This window comes from Marmota flaviventris, chromosome 17, assembly GCF_047511675.1.
Source record: "Marmota flaviventris isolate mMarFla1 chromosome 17, mMarFla1.hap1, whole genome shotgun sequence".
Classification (NCBI taxonomy): domain Eukaryota; kingdom Metazoa; phylum Chordata; class Mammalia; order Rodentia; family Sciuridae; genus Marmota; species Marmota flaviventris.
Genome location: NC_092514.1, coordinates 24,363,302 through 24,380,730, shown reverse-complemented (window position 1 = coordinate 24,380,730; position 17,429 = coordinate 24,363,302). Strand labels below are relative to the sequence as shown.

Below are 17,429 nucleotides of genomic sequence, written 5' to 3'. Positions count from 1 at the left end.
TACACGACATGGCTTACCCCCAGCTAAGTGTATGTCCCTGAATTACCTAAGATGATGGGAGACAGGGGAGGCACCACCACCAGGGACCTCTGCCACCCGTGAAGACCACACTACATTATTCAACACAACTATACATGTGAGGATAGGAACAAAGCTGAAAGGAAAAATAACGGAAGGGTTTTACTGGGATGTCACTTATTTTTAAATAGGATATTTTATCCCAGCATCACCTTCCTAGAAAAGTTAGATTATTATTATTTATTAGTAGGAGTATGTGTGGGGTTGTGGGGGGCCTTGTGCATGCTAGGGTAAGCCTCTACCAGTAAGCTACATGCCCAGATGAACATTTAGATTGAAAAACTACTTTAACACTGATGAGGATAATTTCTATCTTGGATTATGCCAAGAACAAATTTTAAGGCTCTGCTTGAACAGGAACTAGAAGCCAAACAGTGAGGACACACTTACGGGCCTCTCTATCAGGTCGATGCATGGCTGCAGATCCAGCCCGAAGTCGATGAAGTTCCACTCGATGCCCTCGCGCTGGTACTCCTCCTGCTCCAGCACAAACATGGTGTGGTTGAACAGTTGCTGCAGCTTCTCGTTGGTGTAGTTGATACACAGTTGTTCAAAGGAGTTTAGCTACAGATGTTGAAAGTCATTGTCCAAACATGGGGAGGGAGAGAAGATGGGAATAATTATCTAGTTACCAAAAAAGTTCATTAGAAGTTATCAGGTATCCATGATATTACTGGTTCTAGCTGATGAATCAGTACTGTCCCGTTCTACCCTTCAGTGAGGATGTGGGCTCCAGAGTGAGGTAAGAAAAAAAATCATCTAAGAATCGTCTTTACTTTCCAGGGCTGCTGCTGGGAGCTCAGACTGGTCTGATACAAAGAGCGCTGAGGAAGGATAAAGATCTGGGTTAATCTATGCAAGCACTTCTCCTATTCAATGTTTGACCTTTGCCAATATCCAAAGTGACATAGCACTGTTCTCATTAAGTGAATCTGAATATTTCTTTCATTTGTTACAGTCACTTCTGTTCTTCCTCTGTGAACTCTGCCCATTTTTCTATTGTGCTGACGGGTGGATGAATGGACAGATGGGTGAATTTAATAAGTATAATTTTCTTTGAGTAATCATCCTACATACCCTAAGTATACAGCCCTTTCTCTGTTTCCACACCGTTCACATGAGTAGCATGTATCCATAAATAACTTCTTTCATTATAAAAAGTGACTTTCAATTAGAAAGAATTTAATCAATCTCCTAGGAATAGACTTATGGCCTGAAAAAGCCGCTCGGATCTTCCACAGCCTGCAGAACTGTTCGTACTTGCTGTTTTAGAATGAGGTCATACTGGGAGGGCAGGGGCAAAGCCTACGTTGCTTTCTAATTAGCACATAGGACAAGCCACATAAATATTTAAGAGATTGCCTGATTGTGCTTATTCATTCTTATATAAATGGATTTTGCTTTGTCTTATAATTGATTATGACATCTATTGCTCTATTAAGCCTGGACTACCTGCAACAGAACATAATCCTTATTTAAACTACTAATTACATCTAAAAATAATTGATTTAAAAAGTTTTGTGGTGCTAGGGTCCAAACCCAGGGCCTTGCATATGTTAAGCATGCACTTTACCACTGAGTTACATACATTCCCAGAACAAAAGAATTGGTTTAGCAGAGATAGCTTTTACAATGTTGAGATATGTTCCTACTATCCCTAGTTTTTCTAGTGTTTTGAACATGAAGGGGCACTGTATTTTGTCAAATGCTTTTTCTGCATCTATTGAGATGACCATGAAATTCTTGTCTTTAAGTCTATTGATGTGATGAATTAAGTTTATTGATTTCCATATGTTGAACCAACCTTGCATCCCTGGGATGAGCCCCACTTGATCATGGTGCACTATCTTTTTAATAAGTGTTTATATGCAATTTGCTAAGAATTTTATTGAGAGTTTTTGCATCCATGTTCATCAGGGATATTGGTCTGAAGTTTCTGTTCCTTGATGAGTTTTTGTCTGGTTTTTGGTATTAGGGTGATTCTAGCCTAATAGAATGAATGTGGAAGGGTTCTCTCCTTTTCTATTTCATGGAATAATTTGAGAAATATTGATGTTAATTTTTCTTTGAAGGTATTGTAGAACTCAGCTGAGAATCCATCTGGTCCTGGGCTTTCCCTGACTGGTAGACTTTTGATGGCATCTTCTATTCCATTGCTTGAAATTGATCTGTTTAAATTGTATATGTCCTCTTGATTCAGTTTGGGTAGTTCTTATGTCTCGAGAAATTTCTCAATATCTTCAAGATTTTCTATTTTATTGGAGTATAAATTTTCAAAATAGTTTCTGATTATCTTCTGTATTTCAGTAGTCTCCATTATGATATTTCCTTTCTCATTACAAATTTTAGTAATTTGAGTTTCTCTCTTTGTTAGGTGTATCAATTATATTTATTTTTTCAAAGAACCGACTTTTTTGTTTTGCCAATTTTTTGAACTGTTTCTAAATTGATAATTCATGGTATAAAATTTAAAACATACAAGTGTTATTGAGTTGCACTGAAGTCAGTCTCTCTTCAACCCTTACTTGTTCTCACTATTGTCAACTGGTATCACCCATTTCTTGTGGTTCTTCTGGAAATACTCTCTGTCCTCATACATGTGTGTATAACCTTGATTCTTTTTAACAATTTATCTTGGAGTCTTTCCATATTAGTATATAACCACTTCATTCTTTGGGGCTGCACAGCACTGCTCTGCCCATATCTCTGCATCACAATTAAAACTTAACCACTCACTCAATGATGGATATTGAGGCTTTTTTCAATCCTGTCTGATGATAAATTATGCTCATTAACAGCTTTGTATTTTTTGCATGTATGTACCTTTTTCTGTCTGCATATTCCTATATTAATACATATTTCTTTTGCTATGCATTGTCTTCAGTACTCTCTTCGCAGTTTTCACTGTCTCTTCTTTTTGAGTATTTCTGGAATTAACACGAAGATTGCCTATTCTCTTCCTTCCCTTAAAATTCCTACTAATAGGTTTTAAACAAGTATGTTCGATTTATAGATAAATATTGGGAAGACCTATACCTTTATGATGCTAAAATTTCCCATCAAGAACAGGGTATGTCTCTTTATTGTTTTGTTTTGTTTTTGATAGCAGCAATGTAAAGTTGCCTTCATTTAAATCTTATCTGTTTTTTCTTAAAATTATTTTTAGGTATTTCATCTGTTTTTGGTGAAGTTGGAAATGGGGATCTTTTCTTTCATTTTTATCTTCTGGTGTTTATGTAGAAGAAGAAAGATTTTTTTAAAAAAAATGTAATTTGTACCCAGCAATTTTTCAAGATTTCTCAAGCTTTTTACAAATTAATATATCAATATTTACTAAAACAATCTCTTAGAGTAGCATTGTCCAGTCCAATTTAGTGGATGAATTGCTTATCCCAGTAATGGTTCAGTTTTTATGAGGATAGACTGACTTAATAGTATTTTAAAGAAGTTCATTTTAAAATTAGACAATTCAGTATCCAATAGTGGCTAAAGTAATACATTAATTGCAAGAAAAGTCAATATTTGTGCCTTCTATATAATCTATCAAAGAAAAGAGACAAACTACATCTATCATGATACAGCTTGTATATGTATTTATAGAGATAAGGATACAAATTTTTCAAAGAGCAAATTTTATCAGCCTCTCTGCAAATCCTTAACAGGTGTGTGACGTAAACCTTTGCCGTGTTGATGGTAATGGGACAAATCTGGTCAGATCACTGATGCAGTGTACTATCAAACATGTGGACACCGACCTTCATTCCTCCACACTGCTTCTTTTCGACTCTTGTGCTAGATCACTCTCACCCTGCCCCTGGTCTACCACACTGGCCTCCTCGATGTTGCCCTACTTCTACTTTGGTGCCAGAATACATTCCATGTCCCCAACTCCCCTCTCCCTTTGGTCAGCTCTGTTTAGACACACTGGCTTTCCAGTAGCTTCTAACTTTTGACAAATTTTCCCCCATACAGAACCAGAGGGCTCACTCTCATTATGCTGGGAATGCCTGCAGACACCTCCGAACAGGCGGTCTAAAGGTCCTCCCTTTTCTTCCTGTCACAGCACCTTTCACACATCTGGGAACTGAGTAGCTGTTTGCCATTTATTGTCTGACTCTCTTCTAGAATGGCAGGGACTGTACCTGTTCATTTGTCATTATGCCCCTGGTGCCTGGCACTGAACCTGGTGCATAATAAGCCTTAACATTTGTTAAAAGAAGAAACAAAAAGAAATGTAGGAGGGAAAGAGAGAAAAAAGAATACCTCAAAAATTTCAAATCCAGCAATATCCAGGATTCCAATGAAAGATGCTCCCTGACGTTTGGTCCTATCCAGAGCTTTATTGATACGGTGAACGAGCCAGCGAAAGAGTCGCTCGTAGGTAGCTTTTGCCAGTGCTTCTACTGCAAAATCTGCCTATAATTAAATAACATCAACCCATTATCCTGGAAACAGTCTCAACAAAGCATTTACCACTATTATGTGAAGTTGATTGTTATCCAGCACTCAAGAAACCTGAAATGACATGTGTTACTTAATCATGTCCTAATCTTACACATCAGCAGAAGGCATTCTTAGTACAATTAAATGAAAACGGGGGTTACTCATTTTAGGGAATAGGTAAAAATGCCCAGGGAAAATAAATTCCTCCCCAGACACCTGGGGCTCTGAGCGATATTATCTATCTCATCAACTCTGTTAGCTGGCACTTTGCCACCTTCCAACCTTCTTACACAACTATTAATGTATTTCTTAAAATAGTCCACAATTAAATGGTAAATGCCATTCCCCTATTCTTGCTATTGTACAAGCACAGGAACAAGGTAATGGAGGTCTTGCTGCTGGTTTGGCTCCTAAGTTAAGATTTGTCTACTGGATTATTTGCCTCCCCTCCCCAGGACAACTAGAGATGATGTTTCAAATTCAAAATTAAGCTACTGGAAAAAATGTACTCATTTAATACTAAGAAATATTCATGAAGTTTTCATTGATTCAGTTTGTGCATGTCAATCAGAAGGTCATATGACTCCCACTTATCACTCCAGCAAATCTGAAATAACAATTAATGTTGAACTTACTTGTTCTTTGGTCTGGGCTTTCTGCACATAGTCTCGGCCGACCTTGATCCGAGGGGTAAGTATAGCCCGAGTAAACTCCATCACATTCATCCCAAGCAGGTGGCAGAGTTTCTGTGCAACTGAAAGGTAAAACCCCTAAATACTCCATGTGTACTCAGGATGGAATCACAACACTCAACAAACACTTGATAAACTCTAGTGATTATTAAGCTGTTCTAAAGTTAGACAAATATTCGATGCCCGGCTTTTCTTTTTTTCTATAGACCATCAGAAACACATTTTCAAGTGTGTTTTAAATGTGTTTAGGTCTGATGAAAAATACCTTCCATTCTTCCACGGTAATCACACACCCATTTTTAAAAAGTGAGAGATAATGAGATAGCATCTGCCCTCCTTGCCTTCGGTGACCTGATCTTCTTCTACCTATGGGTCATTTTATGACTTCAAAGCTAAGCTATGCAGGTGCACATCTGTCTCACTTTACATCTTTCATTGCTCTGCTAACAGTAATTTCACCATGTGGAAGCCACAGGGGGACACAGTCCCATAGGCCAATCCAACTACTTTGAATGTGCAAGATACATGTAAGGGTCAGGAAATGGTAACCATGACACAGCAAGAGAGGCAGGTCACTTAGAAGAGTATCACAGAATTAAATTGCAAATGACCCTTGAAATGGTTACAAAAAGGACTACTTCAAGGGGCAGATGATGTGACTTTATGTCAGCCTTCATGGGCCACGGTGCACTGTTAAGGGATGAGATGACTTTCCCAGGTAGTCAGGCAGACCAGGCCATATCAGTGATGCCTGACTTTTCTTTTTTCCTTTATTAAGTTATTTATATATTCTAATTTGTTATACATATAGCAGAATGCAATTCATTTCATATCACACACATAGAGCACAATTTTTCAAGTCACTGGTTATACACAAAGTGTTTTCACACCATTCATGTCTTCATACATGTCCTTAGGGTAATAATGTCTAACTCATTCCACCGTCATTCCTACCCCCTTGTGCCATCCTTCCCTTTGCCCTATCTGAAGTTCCTCCATTCCCCCCATGCTCCCCACCCCACCCACCATCGCCCTTACGAGTCAGCATCCTCATATCAAAGAAAATATTCGGATGCCTGGCTTTTCTTTTTTTCTATAGACCATCAGAAGCAAATGAAAGCTCCCAAGTCTTGGAAACACATTTTTAAAATGTGCTTTAAATTTAAATCCATTTTGAACATTTACAAACTAGAGGATTTCCTATTAAAATGTAGATTCCTATCCAGCTTTGAAAATTCAGTTACGAGAATGCTCCTCAATTTATGATGTGGTGATGTTCTGATAATCCATTTTAAACTGAGACTGCATGGCTGAGTCTAGTCTACTTTAAACATGTTTAGACACTTAAATTAGCCTACAGTTGGGCAAAATCACCCAACATGAATCCTGTTTTAGGACGACATACTGAATATCTCACATGGCTTACTGAATCCTGTATCACAAGTGGAAAACAGAATGATTGTATGGGTCTGCTTTCATATCGTTATAAGGTTGAACCACTCTAAGCTGGGGACCACCTGCGTGTTTGGCAACACCAGGGTTTTCCAGGTAGCTCTTTTCCAGGTGAGCTGTGTGGTCTGCTATACCTTAGTTCCCTTCCCCTCAATTACCAATGCCTCTCCCATGTAAGCTGGGACCCTTCCCCGGCTTCTTTCAGGGTTGCCACTCTACTCAAGAGTCCCTCAGGAAGCACATGTTCGTGTTTTTCGTATGTTCTTAGCAAACATAAGAAGCCACTGAAATAGAAATAAAATCACTATTCATTTAGTTTACCTGTATTTTCTGGCATAGAAGCTTGATCAGTATTTCTCTCCTTTTTGAAAGATATATTTCCAAACTGTAGCACTGAAGATACTACTTTAAGCATTGCTTCATGTTGATAAAAAGAAAGAAAAAATTAATGAAAATATTTCACTAAAATGTAACGAAGACCTATTCTAATTTATTTTGTGCTACAAATTACGTATGTGATATTTTTTAATAAAATTTGTCTTTGAGAGTTCATAAAATTAAGGGCAGTTCTCATTAGTTTCCCACTCATTTTCTAGTTTAGGTTATTTACCCCAAACTTATTGGGCTTATGAAAGTGAGGCTGTGAATGTTAGAGAAATCACACATACACAGGATCTCTTCGTGAGAAAAGCCCATTATGTGCATTGCTTCCATGGTCTCCTGAAAGTTATCCTTGTCTTGTTGTCCCGGAATAGGGATATAGCCGTTGGAGAGAAATCTGTAGTTATTAAATCCTTCAAGGAGTAAATCAGCTGAAAGGAAATACAACAGAATAAAATGTGATAAATACTCATAAACAGACTAAAGCACCCCTGCAATCGACTGCTGCTGTCTCCGAGGAGAAGTGGGGTTCACTATCCAACCCATCACCAGCACATGCTTTTTCCCATCCAATCCATCACCAGCACATACTTTTTCTTTATATGTTCATGTAAACACATGAACAGACATAAATTTGTGAGCAACAAAGGCAGGAGCTTTCAGGATGGTGATTCGTACAATATTATATTTCATACGGGATAGCTAGAAAATGATGCAAAGTTTCCAGATAAACTTTATTTACTCTTGAGTTATTCAGATTTAAACATTTTTAGCCATCTTTTTAAGGAAAGCTTTAAAACTCATGCTTTTTCTTTATAGTTTACCTCAAACATTATGGGGTCTATATGAAAACTATGTAGATATTCAAGTTCTCAGCCCCATAAAGGCCCTGAAAAACTCTTTCTCCAGGCCAGTTTGTTTAAATAATAATTTTTTTTTTTTTTTTTTTGGTGGTGGTGGTACTGGGGGTGGAACCCAGGGCCCCTCCCATGCTAAGCATCTGCTCTACCAATGAGCTACATCCATGTCTTTCCAAGCCAGTTTGTTTAGTGGTTACTTTGTCTTCAGACCAGGCCAGTTTGTTTAAATAATGATTCTTTTTTTTTTAAATTTTGGCACTGGGGATGGAACCCAGAGGCGCTTTACTATCTAGCTACATCCCTGACTATCTCCCACCTCTGCTCGGTTTTTTTTTTTTTTTTTTTTTTTTTTGAGACAGGGTCTCGATTAAGTTGCTGAGGTTGGCTTCAAACTTGGGATTCTCTTGCTTCAGCCTTCAGAGTCTCCTGGATTACAGGTATGTGTCACCATACCTAGCTAATGACAGATATTATAATGGATATAACTAGTAACTAAGGCACTCTAGGACCCTGAGTTAGGGATCAGTTATTCTTTTGAAAAGTGTGCTCAAGGATGCACAAGGACATTTCTCAGGAGTGCTCCGAACAGAGAGGGTACTTATCCCCTTAACAGATGTGCAAATGTGCACCCCCCCCAGCCCCACCATACCTTACCTTCCCTCTGATTCTCATTACATCATGTTTAATTTCTATTAGGTACTGCTTGCTTTCTTTTTCTACCTCCTTTCAACACTCTGATCATCTTTTTAAAATTCATTCCTGGTGCAGAGTTATTATCAGTCGGAAAGCCTGAGGGTTTTGTTCTTATCATACAGCACAATTATAAATTTTTAGTCTCTCCTAGGCACCCACTCTGTGTATTTGTTGCTTATGTATTTCCCCTGCAAGTTTTTTCTAGTTAATTTTTGAGTTCAATGCTTTTAGAGATGCCTTTGGTTGACCCAAGCCTAGTCCCCAGAGAAGTTTTACTTTATATATGTCTACTGTAATATCTAGATAACAATAATCATGGAGAAACAACACTGAATTTGAGACACAGAAGAGATTGAAACATTATACACCTTCTCCCTGCCTCATATATTTCTGACTCAGTAAAATTCTCACCCTGACCAGAAATCTTTTAACCATGTCCAATCCTAAGCTTCTAGTCCTCGTGATTTATGACAATAAGAAAATAAATACCCACCATTGGGTCTTTCTAGTATTAGTGCAAGCATAATCTATATTTAAGTATAAATCCAAGAATAAAAATGTTTATTCTACTTCACTTTATTAAGTAAATATATTTTTGCTTACCTTTCTACTTATAAGTGTTTTTTAAAATTTTTAAAAATTTATTCTTTATTTAACGGTAGAATGTATTTTGACACATCGTACATACATAGAGTATAACTTCCCATTTTTGTAGAGTTACACTGGTTGTGTATTCACATAAGAACGTAGGAAAGTTATATCTGATTCTTTCTACTATCTTTCTTATTCCCACCCCCTCCCTTCCCTTCATTACTTTTTGTCTAATCCAGTGAACTTCAAACCTCCCCCCTTGATGTGAGTTAGCATTTACATATCAGAGAGAACATTTGGCCTTTGTTTTTAGGGGATTGGCTTATTTTACTTAGCATGACATCTACTAATGTTGAACACGACATCTAAATGTTGAAACAGAATCTCATAAACATGCATCATTTTCTTCTGATTTAAAAATCTTAAAAAGAAATAAAAGTACAATGTAGAACAACCTACTACTTACAGTACTTACTCCATGATGTGGAAGTTCAATTTCATTTTCATTCTCATGATTTAACCAGCTAGAGATTTGACACATGTGTATAAAACCACTATTTCCTGAGATTTTCCTTTCTCAAAAAAATTCAACATTAGAAATGATATTTTACTAAATATAAGTAGGAAGGACCCTTGTCACTTACACTTCAGGTGTTCACCAGCTCCAGATAACAACTGGTAAAAGATATGAAAAGTACGCTCATCTTTTGCTTGACGAACAGCACGAGACTTTTCCAGAAGGTCTGAGCAGAGATGGTTAAGGATTATTAAAAGGAGGTCCTCTTTCCGTGTTTAAATAAATTTTAATTTACAAAATGTTTTCTTGGATATATATCAACTATACTATAATGAACCATTCTAAAGGATTATATTTTGTATCTGAATAAAACAATACATACAATTTGTGTCTCTCATGAATCTAGAATTACCAGGTTAGGAGGGAACTTAAAAAAGATGGGAAGGTTGTGGGGTGCTTCTCTTGCCCCACCCTACCCTCCTCCTGCTAACTTAGATACATTTAAAGAACACAACACTGTACAAGAAACGGTCGGAAGCTGTTGAAAGTGAATTACAAGCCAGGCGCGGTGGCACATGCCTATGATTCCTGTAATCCCAGCAGCTCGGGAGGCTGAGGCAGGAGGATCTGGAGTTCAAAGCCAGCCTCAGCAAGGGTGAGGTGCTAAGCAACTCAGTGAGACCCTGTCTCTAAATAAAATATAAATAGGCCTGGGGATGTGACTCAATGGTCAAGTTCAATCTCAAGTGCCCCCCCCCCCAACTGTACCCAAAAAAGTGAATTACAATTGTTTAGGGCAGGAGAAGCTCTATTATACTAGAATTAATATAACAAATAAAGAAGGCAAGGTACAAAGAAATTGGTCAAAACAACATAGCTAATGTGTTATAGAGCTAGGAACCAAAACTTGGTGATGTGCTTAACTCTGCTACTATGAGAGCCCCCTTATTGAGAACCTCATATCTCTTAGGTGCTACCCTCTCTAATCCAGCCCCTCCGGTAACTTTTCCAAGTGCCTTGAGATGTGGCTATGATTGGGTGATGACTGTCACTGGATTCTCCACTGGCCTTCCCTTGACTGAGTTGAAACCACTGAGGTAGGTCAGTGCCTACAGCCTGCTGCCACCCACTGCCCCCTGGCTGGCCTTCCTGGAGGCAAGCAGCTGGACCAAACAACTACATTTCAGACTATCACCCACCTGCCTGTGGATTTAGGGCTCAATCCAAGGCTGGCTGGGCCCTCTGTCCACTGTGTGCAGATGCTCCAAAAGCATATGTAGGTTACAGTCACTCTGGGCTCTTGCAGACTCTATTTCACTGCTTTGCAAGCAGATGACTGTCTCTTCTAAAGTAAACCTTCCCTGTGTCCACCAAATGAATTAATTCGGCATGTGCCAAATAGCCTGAATTTTTAGTCAGACTATCCCAAACATCCTCCACATTTAGTGAAAAATAAATTGTTAGACTAGTATGAAGTGTGTGTGTATGTACGTGTATGTGGTGTACACGTATGTTTCTGGCTTTGAAAGTACAAATAAAATACCATTCTTTTTAAAAAAAATTTTTTTAGATACTGAGGGATTAAACACAAGGGCATTTTACCACTGAGCTATATCTCCAATCTTTTTATATTTTAATTTTTTTGGAATCAGGAATTGAACCCAGGGGTGTTTAACTACACCAAGTCCTCCTTTTTTTTTTTTTTTAATTAAAATTTTGTATTTTGAAACAGGGCCTTGCTAACTTGCTGAGGCTGGCTTTGAACTTGAGATCCTCCTGCCTCAGCCTCCCGAGCCACTGGGATTACAAGTGTGTGCCACTATGCCTGGCTTATATTTTGAGATTACTGTTTTGCTAAGGTGCTGAGCAGGCCTTGTTAAATTGCTGAGCTGGCCTTCATCCTGCAATCCTCTGACCTTGGGCCTCACCTGAGGGGTAGAAACAATATATTTCTATTACTGGAAATTATTCTAATAATCATCAGGCAACTGTCATCTGTATCCCTTCTAATTTGCACACTATTATTCAGATTCCTTTCTGTTACAGCATCTCTATCTCATTTGTTTTATATATTCCTATTATTTCTTAAGACCATTCCAAGCATGTGACATTTCTTAGGAGTATTCTATATATTTGACATTTTATTTTATTTTTGGGGTACCAGGGATTGAACACAGGAGCACTTGACTACTGAGCCACATCCCTAGCCTTATTTTGTATTTTATTTAGAGACAGGGTCTCACTGAGTTGCTCAGAGCCTGGCCTTGCTGAGGCTGGCTTTGAACTTGCAATCCTCCTATCTCAGCTTCCTGAGCCGCTGGGATTACAGGTATGTGCCACTGCGCTTGGCATTTTATCTTTTCCTCTAGCTAAATCACTCTAACTCCATAATCTTACAAGGCTTGTTTTGCTGCGTACATGTTTATCCTACTAAGATTAGAGGCAGATGGTAAAACACGGTGACCATGACAATAGCTGCTGTGTAGCTGCAGTAACACTCACCTAAATGCCTCACCACACAGGCCATGGGGCTCTCCGCCTCCCTGGGCCCACAGGTTGGGACATGGCTTTAACAATTATCAACAACAATATCCACACTACTCGAGTTCACATGCAGTAGCTGAAAGCCTTTGCCCATGTCCTACTGTCTCCGGGGTGAGTCTTCTCACCTGCACAGTGGGATGACGTCACCCAGGGTTGCTGTGGGGCTGTGGAAAGACTGGGTCCTTATTTTGGACAAAGCAATTATGAAAAAGGATACATGTTTCAATGTTGGCCCCAACAATATAGCCAGTTACATCAAAGTTGATCCGAATAAACTTTCCCTGAAAATAAATGTAAAAAAAGAAAATTGAAAATAAACAAGAACACTAATGATCTGAGATTATTGAAATCATAAGAAAATGTGTCCTTCCCTGGACCCACCCATAAATTGGCTACCAAAATAGATCTTATATACTGTTTCAAATAAAAAAAAAAAAGCTCCAATAAGTATCAAAAAATCAACAATAAGACAAAGATCACCTTCCCAGGCTATAACAAAATAAAACTAGAAATGTTAACACAAAGAGAGTAATGAACACTAGTCATTTACAGATTTAAAAGCTTTTCTAAGTAATCTGAGATAGAAGATTTTAATAGCTTTAAAAGAATACTATTCCAGTCTCGTCAAAAATATGATTAATATAGATGATTTCTTAGGAAAATAGAAATTCATTCAAGAAAAAAATATGAGAAAATTGAAATAGGCCATAATAATAATGACAAAACCAATTATTTCTTTTAAAATGCTCGATTGGTTTTGTGAAAGAGTTTTGACAATATTTTAAAGGAACATTTGACTCCCTTACTATATAGCTGTCTCAGGGAAAAAGAAAGTAATTATTTCATAGTTCATTTTATAAAGTTTTCATAACACTGAGTACCCTAATTGGTAAAAGATAGCACTCCCCAAAAAGTAAAAGAAAAGCCCAAATTGTTAGAGATAGCACAAAAAAAAAAAAAAAAAAAGAAAAAGAAAGCAAATATACCTAACTCACAAATATAACTTTAAAGCCCAAATTAAACACTTTATAAAACGAAGAAACATGATCAAGATGGCTTATTCTGAGACTGTTAAGAAGGGCTGATCCTAGTAACCATATGACCACGAGAACAGTTGAGGGTTTGGAGGGCTCCTTTTGAGGAAATTAACAGGCTCATTCTAAAATTTGAGGGAAAATGAAGATGACTTATTAGAGTAATCATAATTTTGAGAAAGAGAAGCAGAGTTGAAGGACTTCTACTACTTGATTTCAAAACGCTATAAATTTATTAGGATGATGTGATATTGGTATAAGGACAGAGAAACAGATTAACAGAACAGAACAGAGTCAGGCATGGTGGCCACATGCCTGTAATCCTAGTGATTTGGGAGGCTGGGGCAGGAGGATTGCAAGTTGGAGGTCAGTTTCCCCAACTGAGTGAGACCCTCTACAACTTAGTGAAGCTTCGTATTAAAGTATCCTTGGGTTCAATCTCCAGTACCAAAAAAAATAAAAATAAACAACAAGAAGAGAACAGAGTTCAAAAGCAGACTATCCATATAAGGTCAATTCATTTTCAGTACGGATGCCAAGGTTATTTAATAGGTGAAGGATTTTCAATAAATGGTGCATGAAAATAGGCAAAATGAAGCAAAATAAACAAACAAAGCATAGACCCTTACCTCACATTATATATAAAAATATTAACTCAAAATATATCATAGATCCAAACATGAGCTAAAACTATAACACTTCCTAAAGAAAACAAAAGAAAATCTTTATGACTGAAGTTTTAAACAAGGATTTCTCACAAAGTAAAAAGAGTGAACCATCAAATTTTTAAACATGATAAGGTGGGTTTATTCAAACTTAACATTTCTGTTCTTCAAAGGACCCTGTAAAGAAAATGAAAAGAGAAGCCTCAGACTGAAAGAGAATATTTGAAGGACTTGTTCCCATAATATAAAAAGACCTCTCACAACTCAATAGTAAGACAAACTAGTAAAAAAATTAGATGAAAGATTTAAATAGATATATCATCAAAGAATATAATGGGGCTGGGCAGGGTGGTGCATGCCTGTAATCCTAGTGGCCTGGGAGGCTGAAGCAGGAGGATTGCAAGTTAGAAATCCAGCTTCAGAAACTCAGCAAGTCCATAACAACTTTGCAAGACCCTGTCTCAAAATAAAAAAATAAAAACAGGCTGGGGATGTGGCTCAGTGGTTAAGCATCCCTAAATTCAATCCCTACTACCAAAAAAAAAAAAAAAAGAAGTCAATAAATTTAAGAGAAGATGCTCAATATTATGAGTAATGAGAGAAATCCAAATTCAAATGGCCACAATGAAATACCCCTACATATCAACCAGGATGGCTATAATTTTAAAGAAAGACCAGCAAGGATACAGTACAACCAGAGAACTCTCATACAACCCTGGTGAGGATGAAAAACTGTTCCTACAGAAGAAATTTGCCCAGTTTCTTATAAAGTCAAACATGGTTACCATATGACTGAGCAATCCTACTCTTTAATTACCCCAGAGAGATAAACATGTGTGCACCCAAACTTGCACATTCATAGCCACTTTATTTTCTAATAGTCCCCAATTAGAAATAACCAAATGCCCATCAACCTGTGTAAAAATAAAAAATTGTGGCCTATTTATACAATGGACTATTATTCAGCAATAAAAATGAACAAACCAGTGATTGAACCCAACAATATGGCTAGACTAAAAAACATTATGCCACGTGAAAGCTGGACATAAAACTAAAGGCTGATGTAATAGGTATAGTAATATCCTTCCGGGCAATTCCATTATTCTTATTATTCTAATCAATTTTATTTTAGCACAGTTGATAATGATAAAGATGAACAAATTCCTTAGATAATGAAACAGCAAAACGTTTCATGATACAGAAAAAATAATAATACTCCATACCAGATATTTGCTTTATAAAATGGTCTAATGGATTTATATGGTAATTATAAGAGAATGAATTTTGTCTTATTTTAAAAACAAGTATATTTTGTCTTTGTTTCTTAGAAGACCCCTAAAAAAGAACAAAGTTAACAAACTACTAGTCCATAAGAACAGTTAGAACTGTTCAAGAAAGAAACACAAAAACTAAAATTGGGTCCTGATGTTGTAAGTGAGGGTTAAAATTCTTTATAAATTTTAAACAGCTGTATCAGCTATACAATACCTCATTGAGTTAATTAAGAACTGCTATTTTAAGAGACAGTAGTCAAAAGACAATGTTATTATTCTCATGCTGCAAAAGATACATTGCAAACAGAACTGCCCAAGCAAATACTTTCTCAAACTTCTCATTTTAACACTGCGGAAAGGTTAATCAAAATCATACAGTGTCATCTAATTCTTACAAAATTCGTTATATCCAGTAAAACACACAGCTTTCCCCAACCTGTCTGACTTTCATACTGAATACATCTCAGAATAACTATTTAAACTTTCAAGTCTTTACTTTTGCTTTACCATCTTAAATAAAACGGAAGTTCTAAATACATTAAAAAATTTAAAAAAAAGAAAAATTATTTGGGCCATAAGACAAAGTTTATTACACAGATTACTTTGAACTCTTAACTTTAAAACTAAACTTAAATGCTATTCATTTTATATTTAGTGAATTTAATTTCCCCTTAGTTCATGGAAAATTAAAAATTAGGAAAGAATGTTAGAGTCAAAGGAGAAATGGCAGAAAATTAGGGTTTGGGCCGTCTGAATAGGTAACCTATGAAGAAATGTTCCAGAATAATTTAGACATGTGGTCACCTACTTGGAAAAATAAATGAAGTCTCTTACTTTCTCACCAGCTCCCTAGCCAAATGTCCTTTTCAGAACTGTGGTTGCTCTATCCCTTACAGTAAGTGAAAAGAGGCAGGCAGAGTTTAGGATATAGGAGGAAGGATAATGTTCCCACTCTGCTTCTTCTCTACAGCCCCAAAGAAGCAAGTATCTCTGAAAACAGTATATACAGTAACTAATAGCCTCAGTTATAAGCCAAACCTCTAGAGCTGATTCTGTTTTGAAAACACTTTAACAAAACAAAAACCTTATAAAGTGGAAAAATGATCACCTCTATGCTAAGCAACATTTATGCTCAGATATAAGATAAAAGAGCCAAAGGCTTTGACATATGATAAAGTGAAATTTCAGAACCAAAGAGAAAGACTTTACTGACAATCCTCAAATAATCTAGGGTTTAAATAGTCCCCTTAATGTTGGACATGGTGGCAAATTAGGTGAAAGCAGGCCACAGAATGTGACATCACTTCAGTGTGAGACAGTCGAGGACTTGTGTAGATGAGCAAATAGGACTCTTCATTTTCCTTAGTGGGGAGTTTGGAGGAGGAATAAAATCTGTAAGTTAAAAAACTTCCTCTCGGGGCTGGGGATGTGGCTCAGTGGTAGAGTGCTCGCCTGGCACGAGTGAGGCACTGGATTCGATCCTCAGCACCACATAAAAATAAATAAATAAAAATAAAGGCCATGTGTCCACCTACAACTAAAAAAAATTAAAAACCTTCTCATATTAATAATAAAGGCTCGGGCTGGGGATGTGGCTCAAGCGGTAATGAGCTCGCCCGGCATGCGCAGGGCGCTGGGTTCGATCCTCAGCACCACATTAAAAAAATAAAGATGTTGTGTCCACTGAAAACTGAAAAAATAAATATTAAAAAATTCTCTCTCTCTTAAAATAAATAAATAGATCAATCAATAAATAAATGCTCTTTAAGAATTAATTAATTTGTGCTGAAAATACCCACTCCACATTTGATTTTCATAAAGGTTAGATTATGGTACTCAGAATATTCAACCAGAATCTCACCAATAAAGACAAAAAAAAAAAGGCGGGGGGAATACAACATTAAATATTAATTCTACTTTCAGTTTGACTGTGTTGCAATACAAGAACTGAGACCATACACTTACTCTAAGTGTTCTGAATAGCAAGACAAGCAGAATTCTCTCTCCCTCTATAGAAAACATAGATTTATTTATGTACTATGGGGCCCAGGGTCTCCTGCACTCTGGCAGACTCTTTACCCAGGGGCTGTGCCTCCAGGCCTAAAATGCAAATGTTAACACTTCATTTAAAAGGTGCAAAAGAACAACCTGGATATTTAATACTTTGGTATTATAAAGAAAATAAGATTATTCAGTTTCATTTGT

The 17,429-nt window shown here is 37.0% G+C and overlaps 1 protein-coding gene across 2 annotated transcripts in view; it reads right to left on the bottom strand.

Annotated features, from left to right (window-relative positions):
- Positions 1-17,429, bottom strand: part of Myh10 (myosin heavy chain 10) — a 133,907-nt gene that overhangs the window by 55,876 nt on the left and 60,602 nt on the right. For both annotated transcript variants that reach the window (XM_071602901.1, XM_027946819.3), the window contains exons 7-13: positions 12,469-12,532; positions 9,835-9,933; positions 7,334-7,477; positions 6,987-7,082; positions 5,157-5,275; positions 4,342-4,494; positions 469-642 (exon numbers count right to left, since the gene is read on the bottom strand). In XM_071602901.1, coding sequence (XP_071459002.1) covers positions 469-642; positions 4,342-4,494; positions 5,157-5,275; positions 6,987-7,082; positions 7,334-7,477; positions 9,835-9,933; positions 12,469-12,532 — 849 coding nt within the window. The remainder of the gene's footprint in view (positions 1-468; positions 643-4,341; positions 4,495-5,156; positions 5,276-6,986; positions 7,083-7,333; positions 7,478-9,834; positions 9,934-12,468; positions 12,533-17,429) is intronic.